The 12,272-nt window shown below is 41.5% G+C and overlaps 1 protein-coding gene across 8 annotated transcripts in view; it reads left to right on the top strand.

Moving 5' to 3' along the window:
* Positions 1 to 12,272, top strand: part of LOC124308337 (band 4.1-like protein 4A) — a 53,672-nt gene that overhangs the window by 35,488 nt on the left and 5,912 nt on the right. For 6 of the 8 annotated variants that reach the window (XM_046770939.1, XM_046770938.1, XM_046770940.1 and 3 more), the window contains exons 2-5: positions 620 to 1,071; positions 8,349 to 8,453; positions 9,109 to 9,260; positions 12,029 to 12,126. In XM_046770939.1, coding sequence (XP_046626895.1) covers positions 958 to 1,071; positions 8,349 to 8,453; positions 9,109 to 9,260; positions 12,029 to 12,126 — 469 coding nt within the window. In that variant the 5' untranslated portion in view covers positions 620 to 957. The remainder of the gene's footprint in view (positions 1 to 619; positions 1,072 to 8,348; positions 8,454 to 9,108; positions 9,261 to 12,028; positions 12,127 to 12,272) is intronic. The other 2 variants (XM_046770935.1, XM_046770936.1) reach the window with 2 other exon arrangements.

The following is a 12,272-nucleotide window of genomic DNA, read 5'->3' as shown; positions in this document are numbered from 1 at the left end:
TATTTTAAGTAACGGGTAAAAAAATCGAAAAATTTTTGGATTTGTTTTTTTTTTTATCCTAAACGGCTTGACTTAAATACTATTCAAATATAGGTTCCTATGGTAAATTTCACGCTGTATGAAAAAAGTACCGAGGTAGATATTTTCATGACTCCAACCGATTAAGAGAGATTCGCCTATGAACATAGTCATCTTGAATACCTCTTAATCGGTTAAAGTTGGGAAAATTTAATCTCTATAATTTTTTAAAGAGCGTGAAATTTCTTATAAGAATCTGTATTCAGATAGTTTATAAGTCAAGCCGTGGACTAGAAAAACAAATTCAACAATTTTTCCAATTTTTTTTTTTTTTTTGCTTGTTATTCAGATGAAAAGTGGAAAAAATAAAATAGGCACCTCTAAATATTAATATTAAACGCTCACGTTTGGCTGAGATATTCTATTTTCGCGTACTAAATAAAAAAAAAATAAAAAAATTTGCAATACCCCAGTATAACCGCGCTTCCCCGTTACGAATTATGTGTCAATATCAAACCAACCATGTTCCGACTAACAATTTACAAAGAGTGCACGTATTTACGTAATGGTAAAGGCTTTCTTGTTTCTTTGTTTAATACAGGATGGAAATGGACGGAGAAATATTAGCGAGTGAGTAGGGAAGGAACGAGGCGTGATACCGCTGGCGGACGTCGAGGAAGGGAACTGATTTTAAAGAGCATCTAAGGACTGCGGTGCAGCGGGAAGAAAGTGGCGCTCTGATCGTCTCTGTAGGTATAATATACACGTCCGTATAATACCGCATAGATAGCAGATAGCACGGCAGACATATATATACATATACGTATGTACGTATGCATGTGCGGCGAAGGGTTGAAACGAAGAGGGAGCAAAGAAGAAGATATCCGTACAACTCACGACGAGTCGTACACGAGCGATAAGTGAGGAGAATAGCCGGAGATGGTTGTCGAATGGCTGTGTCCGGGATTGCGGCCCGCCGGTCGCCGCAGGCCTCGCCTCCTCCACTGCAAGGTGATCCTCCTCGACGAACACGAGCTACTTCAGGACGTGCTGGTGAGTAAGTCTCTATATCCTACGTAAACACCCCGTGTGTGCGTCTGTGTGTCTGTGCGCGCGCGGCGAATCCTCGCGTGTTCTCCCGTGTACACCGACATAACGAAATTGCATACATATTACATAGGAATTTACACGCAGATATTCGAAAAGGGCGAAATTTTGCTTCCCCCCCCTCCCTCGCGTTCGCGAGACGCGGAGGAACGTCAGACTCTTGGGAGGAGGCAGACGGAAACTCCTCCTTGGGAATTTCGGTCGCGATACTGTAGAAAACGCGATGATCATGATGATGATGATGATGATGATGATAATGATCGGACGTTTTCGATCGCGAGCGTGACTCACGTCATCCCCCGGCTATAACGACTAACTATACCGTGTACATACACACATACTCATACATCTATAAGACGAAGGATAAGCTACCGCGTTACCCAGAAACCCCCGTGTTTGTAACCCACCCTTTTCCTCTCCGCTCAACCACGATATATATCTTTGATCGCAATTATCCACACGCAAAATATCCGCGCGCGGTAATCACTGATCCGGGAATCTTTTTAGGCATCCCTTTTCAACCCCCCGCGCTGGTCGATTTAATAACGTAATAAACCGAAGATCGCTGGCAATCCGTCAGTCATCGTTCGTTACTTACTTAGTTGGTCACAAATCATTTCTCCTCTTTGCATGGTAGCGGTAAATTTGACGAGAAAAAAGAAATAAATAAATAAAATACCACAACTACATTTTGTGTGACCGATCATGATCGCTCAAGTGTGTAATGTAACGTTCGCTCGAAAAGTACCAGACACGGTTGCACGTAGTACATATCATGTATTGTATTGTAAATATAGACATTCGCGAAACTGTTTTCGAATACGCTTTTCTACTCGGCGTTTCGCCGCATGGAACAACGCGGACGGACGGATGAAACGAAGGAATTGTCTGGAAGTTTTAGAGAGGAGGATAACTTGCTCGGGGATGCCCCGGAGCATGCAAGGAAGGCAGGCGGTCGTCGGGTCCGCGGTGTTATTAGCCGATACACGAAAATTGGAAGCCGCCGCCGGCGCCGCCGCGCCGACGGAGAAGAATCTCTTCTACTCGCTCTTTTCTTGTTCCTTATTGCCGCGCTACACCGCGCCGGAGTTCTCGAACGAGCTGAGGAGGTTGTTCCTTGTTCGTTGCTCATTATGCGATCCGTGACGTGTGTACACGCATCGTATAAATGCGCTCTCGGAACGGATCGTCGTGACAGATCCGGGCGATTACCTCCCTCTCTCATCGTCGGTCTGCCGATTATCCCTTTCAGTCGCAGTCGCGGTTGCTCAGCGTTCCGCATAAAAAATTTCTGTCTCCTAGCCCTACCGCAGTTTATTTACAGCTTCAAATGATCTTTGTTACTTCGTATAACCCAAAAGATCTTCAGTCGATCACCGAATTTACGATAGTTTTGTCGATTTTATATTCGACATATTGGATCCGCTGTTTTGTATTTTGAAATGATCAAATTCCGACTTCAGATTCGTGATCAGTGACCCCAAAAACCCCCGAGTAACTATACCGAGAATAACCCGAGATGTTAGAGCCGAAATATCGAGTTAAAAAATGTGTGACCGAAAGGGTTGAAACCCCTCGGCTACCGATAAAAATTGAACGACCGACTACAAACCGCGGGAAGAACCATTCCTGCGCGGTACAGATACTCGTGGCGGCGTATTATAACTCCAACGGATAATGACGCACCTCTCGTCTTACGTAGAGAGAGTGAGAGAAAGAGGGAGAGATAAAAAGACCTCTCCAACTTTGATCTTATTAAGACCTAGACCCAATTCCCATCTTCTCATACCCATCTTCCTACCTCGCAGATATATTGTGGCGTATAGAAAGATATACGATGTGTACGAAATGGACGTATGGCTCATATTTCGGACGTTAATTTTATCTCGAGTGTGCAAGATAGATTTACCTACTTATTATAAATCCTTGCACTGCAATTAAGCTGCGGTTATTTATTCCTGCATATTTTTGTCTCGCATGCGTTTTGACAATTTATGTAACCGAAGTGCGACCTAACAGAATAATCAGTCTAATGCCCGTATAATAATAGCCTGCACACGCTATTCAATTATTATTTCTACAATTATAACGATCATTTGCTATATGTATAATGTTATTTAGACGATGCGATGATAGGTAACAATTTCTATGTACACGAATTAGCAACCTATAAAGATCATATGCTTTCTCATTTCCCTCGATCTCTCGTCGAAATGTCAATCGTCAACCGTATAACAGCTTTGAAAAATCTGACAATTTAAAGAATTCCACGACGTTGCAATTCTGCACCATCAATTACGATCCGGAAATTTGGCAAATGTTCGACCAGAGGCTTAATTGGAAAGTAGAAACATGAAAAAAGAAATACTCGATGGAATCATCAAGTTCGAATCAAAAGCGCCGGAGGCTTATCGAGGCGGAGGGGGACGGAATTGAAGTCGGACTGTTCAGCCATCGGGTTGAACCCCTGCATGTGGTGTAAAATTAAATCTTTCGTAGGTACGACGGGTTATACATACACAACGTATACATTAGCGTAGGTCCGTCGTTAACCTTTTTTTCTTTAATGTGCCACTTGAAAAATGTTTAGGGGGCGCTATCAATTATTCTTATATTTTTTATTTATTTTTATACGCACACCTTACGGACTTGTACGTATATTGGTTTATTTTTTGTTCAGTATTTGTCACAGATTTTTCGAGTGGCACTTTAAAAGTAAAAAAATGGACCACCCTAATAATACATGTACATACTTGTGCAGAAGCAAGAAGTTTACCGTAACAGCTCGATTCCCACGATACAGATACACCTATCCATCCGTATGCGTTGTGTAGGCGTGTGGGTGGGTGGGTGGGTGGTAACTATTAGGTAAATACGTATACCTACACAAGCGTGCGGTACCGATTCACCTCCCTAATTCCTACGCTCGGGGGGTTACTTGGCACTGCACTCATGGGCGGGGTCGTCAATGCCGAAATAAATGGTGCTCTAATCTTCCCGCTCTCGGAGCTTCGGTGTTATGCTGCTGCAGTCAAGGCATAGGGGGGGGGGGGAGGTTTATGGGCCGTATAAAGGAGGAGTTGGTGGGACGAGCTCTGCGCTTATACAGGTATGTACGTAGGTTACACCAGGCTATACATACGCCTGTGGCAAAGGTATTTAGGTACGTACCTACATAGACTTCTACGCGAGAAGAAACTGGTAAACGGAGGTGAATACAGAAAGATGAAAACCGCAGACACCCGTGTCGATGGTATTATAAGGTACCTATACGTACTTTTTAAGTACATAGACAGGTACACGTGTAACTTCGTCTACGTTGCGTTCCGTTCCGTTTCTCAAATTGGTTGGCGCACGCGAACCGTCCAGGTAACTATATCCGAACACCGTGATGCGGTGCAGTGACGATAATAACAATGATGATGACTATGACGATGATGATGATGATGATGACGGGGGCGCCACTCGAACGACCCCCGACGGCGTCACTCGAGCTACAGTCCTGTACGTGCCTGCTCTACACAGGTTGTTGTACATCGGGTACGTGTACGTAGATGCTGTATGCCTGCCTTCGGACGGCGTTGTACGTATCATCTGGACCCGGTATTAGGAATAATAACGGCTAATAGTTAATAGTAGTGCGATAAACGCAACGTAAACCTTGTATACTACAGCACAAACAGTTAACAGTTTTCTTAGATCTAACCTTTCTCATACCTTGTATCCAATTTTCTCCATTTCTAACGCAGGGAGTGCGTGTCGGATCTTTTTGTTTTCCTTTCAAGCTGAAGCTAGTAATGATATTGCAATGAATTACTTTTCGGAAAAATCGTTACTTCGTAATTGCAGGTATGTCCGAAATGCGGTAAATCGTTGTGAAATAGTCATCCCCCCACCCCCAACGTGTCGTTACGTTAACGTTTCTAACTTCAGCCTTACGTTTTCCTCGCGTTTCTTTCTCAGTATCGATCGAAAGCTAGAATAGTACGTTAGGTAACGAGGCAATAAAATCCCAGATTATTCCCGCTGGTGGGTTTATCGTCTCATATTTCCCGCAAACGCGTTGAGAGGGAATAATGTGCTACTTTCGTCCAGCTTTTTCGCGTTGACAAATTTAGCACTATGGTTGACTCGGGAATAATATTAGTCGGTAGGTAAATCGCGATGTACGATCTGTTCCGAGAAAGTGACACATCGACCCTGGCTCTGGGGATACGAAATATTGTTGTTAACGTCAGTATGGACGATGGGCGCTGGGCGAGGAAGGGAGTCAGGGAGGTCATCGGTATGTGCCGGAGATCTGAGCTCGGCGCGGGTGTGTAATACCTTTTTTTGTACCTTCGTTGGTATGTCGTAAGTATATATACGAATGTGAATACAGGATATTCCAGAGGCGACGCTCCTTCGTCACGTTCGCGCGAGTACGCGCGCACAGAGAGCCAAACGCAGCGCGATGCGGATGACGATATAAACCTTTTATAAAATACTCGTCTGACGAAGTATGTAAGAAGTTCGTTCCGTACCGCGATGGCGTGGAAGAAGTATATGAGATAAAAATGAAAAAACCAATGTCTCCGCAGGAAGGGGCGAAAAGGCAAGGGAAATAATGAAAATAGAAGATGAGAAAAAAAAAGTGGCAATAAAACAAAAAATATGTCTGCGGAGATATGCGCGTATTTACAGTATAATACCTGTGAAGAAGAAGAAGAAGAAGACGCGCAGTCAGTCAAAGGGGAGGTGGTGAAAGTCATAACATTGTACAGGCGTATGACGGTAACATTTGCCCTGCAGTAACAGGTATACGTACAAAATACGCGTCGATGTGTGGATGGGTCGGATGTAAAGTTATAACGTACGAAGATAATCCGAGGCACGTGGAAGAACGGCGGCGTGCGTCGCGGATGGAATACGTTATGTAACTTTTATATATACGTATATACGTGTTCGTTGTTTCGTTTTTACACACCGGCCACACACACACACACACACACACACACATACGAATACGGTAGAGTATGTAGAAACGGAGGATAAAAGACGAAAGATGGAAAATGAAAAATGAATTACGGACAATGGAGAAGAAAAATATACTGCGGAAATGTGCGAAATCGCTTATATGTGTATGTTATGTATGTATGTTGTGTATATAGTGCCACGTGCGCTGCGAAATGGATATTATACCTGTAGATACATACACGGGTACATACTTATACTATACATGAGTGTAATACAGGTGTATGTAATATATAGTGTGCAGGGACGCGAAAGCGGCCGAGGGAGAGAAGAAGAAAAAACTTGAGAGCACTTGAAACAAAGCGAAAACGATCACCCACGAGGGCTGACACTCGTCTCACCTTATGTACAACTTCCTTCTTTATTTACCCTTTATGCCATGTGCTGCTGCACACCGCGGTTTCTCTCTTTTTCTCTTTAACTCCCGATTTCGAAGCTCTTGCGCGGAAAGCACTGTGCAAACAATCGACGCCGTACTCCAGAAAACAATGATCTTTATAGGTTTTTTTTTTTTCATTATTATTATTATTATTTTTTTTTCATGAAAAATCAAACGTCACAGGTACGCGGTGTTTGAACATTAAAGGTATGAATTAAAGAGGTACAGGTGTGGACGAATAAACGCGCCAAAATATATTAGCCCTATAGTCCAGTCAAAATAGGTCTGAAATAAAAACGTTCGAGAATAGGAAAATTTTAGATTTGTGCTTTTTCCTAGAAAACTAATACCGATGGATGAAAAATTACTTGACTATCGTGTAGAGCGGAAAATTCTACATCGAATTATTTACAGATATGTCGGAAACTAAGTCGGATTAACAAATTAAGAGAAATGAAATAAATGATTTCATCAAAAATCCCCAGATCTTGTCGATAAGTATAATTTCTTCTTTCCTAATTTGTTAATCGAACTCCGTTTCCAACGTACGAGAACATAATTCGATGAAATAGAATTTTCCGCTCTATCATACGATGGTCAAGTTATTTTCCAACTATTGATGGCAGTTTTTGAAGAAACCGTAAAAAAAAAACGTCAAATTTAGCTGTTTTCTGGAAACGCCCGGCTATACAGCTCAAAAATGTTTTGAGATCTGAATTCCTGAGGGTCGAAAACCCCTTTACACAAAACCGTGCAGCCGTATTCCGAATATTTTTTATTCAGACCTATTTTTACTCGACTATAAACAACTGCACCAGGGAAAAACGCCGGCAAATAAGGTAAAAGGAAGAAGAGATGGAAAAAACAAATGCGTCAAAGTGCGTCACGGGTTGCCCTCGGTGTGTGGGAACCGGAAACCGCCGATTTCGATCTCTGCGGGTATATCTATATGTATATATGTATATTTATACGTATTAGGTATACCGTAACGTATAACGCACGCATACGCGTGCATACTTATACACAGAAGACAATGAACTAACGAATCACGCGATTGGACGTAAAAATTACCGAGGGCTTTTTAGCTTTGCTTTAATGTTTGTATACCTATATTGCAGTGGCAACCACACCGGAACGGAACGGATTCAAACCCTCCCCGGGGGGAAAATTTTGTCTACGAACTTTTTACTACCGGTCGAGGAATTAGCTGTAAATTGCTGCGAGGTGCTTTTTTTTTATTTTTTATCCTTTGCAATATTTCACGAAACCGCGTATGAAAAAATTCATTTTTCTTCTCAGCCCACGGTATTTGTACTTGGCCGTAGGTATATAATAATATTTCAAGCGATAAATTATTCACTGTGTTCCGCGTTTGCATGCCTGTATATATAATATACAGGCATACACCTATGTACACGTGGTATATTATTATACATATATGCATAAGGTTGAAATTTGCAATTTTACGGAAAGCGCGCATACCTGCATATACCCCCATGTACGTACATGTACAGAGGCGTATACGTCTCCCTACGTAGGTATATGTATACAAGTGTCATTGCTTGGCGGTGCGTAAAACGAGCGTCGTTTATACCAACCTTGCGACGGGGTTGATGTTGGGGATGAATTACTGCGCGTAATCTACGAAGCGAGTTTGGAGGATGCTCTGCGTGTTTACGTCTCTCTGCGCCTCTGTGCGTGCTTGTAGTGATAAGACATTCGAGGAAGAGACCGAGACAGACTTTTTCCCCATCCACGCCCGGCCGCATCGTACCGGTAGCGAAAAATTTTATCCATAATTGGTATTGTAAACCACGTTGCAATTTTACAGAGTACCAACCTAGGACAGGAGCTACTCGACCGGGTCTTCAGGCACCTAAATCTCCTTGAAACTGCCTACTTCGGCCTACGCTATCTGGATCACGAGAATCAAACGGTAAGAACTTTGATCATAGATCTTTGGCGTAGGTGTGGTATAATCGTTGCTTTGATCTGCAACGCATGTTGTCTTGTTGCGTGAATAATTGTTAGTTTAGCTCGTAGACAGCGGTAGCTGTGTACTTAATTGATTTATGACAAATTCATTCCAGTGGAATAAAATAGCGTGAAGAAATAGTTCACTTCAAGGTGTGCAGGCTTGTACGTATAGCCTTGTCACGACATTTAATCTCGGGAATTTTGCCACCGGGCTAATGCTGCTCGTTCGTTGATTGTTATTATTATTATTATTCACCGGAAACGTCTGACGATTTTAATATCCGGTATACAACATATTTCGGAGAAGTTCGCGTAGTCTTCGGACCCGCAGATTGCGGGATTCGATAATTTATATAACAACGTTTGTACACTGTAGAGATGCATGGTGTTCGGAGGTCGATATTATATGGAATTTCCAACTCTTGGTGATTATATCGCATCGCGATGTTTATAACCATACACTTGGATTTATTTGTTCTTGTTTTTTTCTTTTTTTATTGAAATTTTAAATCTTTGGCAGTATGTACGTCACACGGCAATATTTTTTTATATAAAGACGAATCGTCAACTTTTCCCCTTGCGATTAACAAGTAATCTATTACTTCGTTGTTTAGCAATGGCTGGACCCTAGCAAAAAGATCGGCAAACAGTTGAAAAATCAAGGTTCGGGGAACGGCGGCGATGGTAATCCGGATGTACACACCCTTTACTTTGGGGTGAAATTCTACGCCGCTGATCCGTGCAAACTTGTCGAAGAAATAACCAGGTAATTATATCGCTATATACAATACGCCCCTCAGACTTTGAGCAGTATAAAATTTTGTCCATAACTCGGGCAAAGAGGCTGCAGGCTTTGAATATTACAAGTACACAATACAAGTGCGTAATCTAATGTGCAAAATTGCACGGGGATCGCGAAGCCGAGATTTAGGCTGAAAATGGCCTCCCGGGCCAAGTTTTGGGTCCATTAACAGCTTTACGGTATAATTAAAGACGGGTCGTTGTTACTGTGATTATTATTTAAAAGCGCGCCTGCGTCTCGTTTTCCTCGTTGTGATGATAAAAGGTGCCGTTGCTGCTGAGGGTCTTTGGGCTGTAGGTTGAAAAAGAAAAAAGAAAGAAAAAACGCGGGCACTCCTACGGATGAGAGAAAAAGAGACGGAATATACGCAGCGTACAATCAGGTGTAGGTATGAGGCGCTGAAGCGCAACGTTGACATTTTTATACCTCATACTCGTGGTGAACGGAAAGGGATTAAAAATTGGTTAAAAATTAAAGAGGGCTCGGAAGAAGCACGACGACTATCCGGCAGGTATGCTACAGGTACACACGTACACTCTTGCCGCGGGGCTAAAGTCGATCTATATGCAAATGCCCCGTCCCTACGGCTCGATCATACGTCGAGGTAACGTCTAGACGTGTGTGATACGCCATCGTGAGCTGCACGCGCATGCATACGTACGCACATACCTCGAGACGTTACGGAAAAGGAAGAAATACTTTTTTTCCTCTTGTTTATAAAAAAAAAAAAATGTTTCATTCGACAGCGAAGTAAAAAACAAGATTAACTTTACTGCTCGAATACTTGCGTGAAACATATTGCTTGACATGATATTTCTTAGCTCACGTTTTTTTATCATCTGTAACGTTTCGAAAATTTAATCCTAGCATAAGTTTCTTTTCCTGAAATAATTAACCATTTGGGTCATAGTGGTAATTATATACCACCTATTTTATATATTTTTTGGATGTTTAAACGACTTTGAAAACATATTTCTTTGCAGTTTTTTTTTTTTGCCATTTCTGATAGTACACTAATAGATTTTCAATACTCGAGAGTAATTATCGCGATGTGATGTAAATTATTGTTGTTAGAAACAAAAGGATTGAAAAAAATCGTGAAAATTGAAGTAATGATTCATTTCCGAGAAAGTTACCCATATACACGTATAAATATTTTGCATAAATTATAACCTTTTGGGGTCGCTGACTACCAATCTGAAATTGGAGTTAAAAAATTCAATATGGTGGACACAAATTTCAAACTCGATCGAGTCCGGAGAAAAAAACTCTGTTCGCGGGTTTTTGGGGTCGCTGATTACGAATCTGGAATCAGATTTTGTAAATTCAGTACGGCTAATCCAATCAGAGACCCCGAAAGCCCCTGCATAGAGTTTTTTGACCGTATTCGATCAAATTTGAAATTTTAGTCCGCCATATTGGATCCGTCATCTTGAATTTTTCAAATTTGATTGCAGTCTCGTAATCAGCGACTCCATAAAACCATAGAATACTATATTATTACAAAAGTTGACTCGGCACAATCATGCGTGACTCAAAGGATTAAACGATTCACTCGACAATCGTGATTCTTTCTCGATAGGACAATTTAGACGGATAATAATCATATCGCTTGAGAAAATAATAGTGGGCTCGGATGGGTAAACGGGATAGTTTTTACCCTTTTTTTTTTAATATTATTTTTTCATCCATTTTCGAGGAAAGACTGCAGTATAAGTTGGCGATAGAATCGCGAGTTAGGGAATGCCTTGTACTCGTATATATAGGGATTTGTAGCAGCGAAAGAGAATCCGTCGAGTTTTGGACCGTAGGTACAAGGTAGAGATAGGATATAGGATATAGGATATAGGTATAGGTATAAGCTGTAGATGCAGAGCATTACAGGGATGGGTGGAAGGAAGAAATATTTCGTATTTGGCCCAAGGCTTAAAGGCTTACTCACGAAGCCCGCGGTGGTGTGCCGGACCCTAGCAATTAAGTCCGCAGACCAATTACTGACCCGAAAATGAAAATTATAGAGCCCCTGGCATTCCGGAGGTTTAAAATCTACCATTTTGACTCTTTCCTCCTACAAAGAACAAAGTCTCGCCGGTTATTACAACCTGCTACGTATTTTAACGCGTATACAATACGCTAATGCCTTCAGTCTGCTTATATCCTTACCTGCCTCTCTACAACCACGTACCTGTATGTACGTACATATTCGTCCGTACAAAGCTAAACGCTTCGGGCTCTCTTCGCTCTCTATACACGCGCTTATTGCGCTCTCCTCTCGCACTTGATATAATCCTCTTTCACGGACGTACGTTTTACATACGTTTGGTATCTGTAGGTATTCACACACGTGTATTGCATCCGTATATAGCCACAGTTTCGCCCGGAGGCTTTGACTTTCAGGTTGTTATTATTATTATTTTAAACATTTTTACAATTTCCTTTATTTTTATGTTATTAGTTTCATCTTGTTTTTCATTTATTTCACATTTATCTTCTTCGTTTTTCCTACTGTTTCTCTCACTCCAATTATCCCGAGTATAATGATGTTCCGGCCTTCCGAAAACACGGGGGATGTTTTTTATACGATGATTTTCAGCCAGGAAACTAAATTGAAGAATTTCAAACTCTTCAGAAAGAAGTGTCACAAAAAATAAAAACATCGATTTACGTTTTAATCTTAATTATTTACACGGTATAGAAACATCGAAAAAAAATATTCGTATATTTCGTTTCAGGTATCAATTCTTTCTTCAAGTGAAACAGGATATTCTACAAGGTAGACTTCCGGTGTCTTTCGATTTGGCTGCCGAGCTTGGAGCCTACGTTGTCCAATGTAAGATTACCGCCATAATTATACATGAAATACACACACCTATAATCAATACCATGATCTGTTTAACTTTCATCGGCAATTAGGCCGTCTTTGTATACCACAAGTTGCAATTATACAATTAGATCGAAAGCCCCGGCAACTTGTTA

Source organism: Neodiprion virginianus, chromosome 7 (genome assembly GCF_021901495.1).
Source record: "Neodiprion virginianus isolate iyNeoVirg1 chromosome 7, iyNeoVirg1.1, whole genome shotgun sequence".
Taxonomy (NCBI): Eukaryota; Metazoa; Arthropoda; class Insecta; order Hymenoptera; family Diprionidae; genus Neodiprion; species Neodiprion virginianus.
This window is presented reverse-complemented; position numbering and strand designations above follow the sequence as displayed.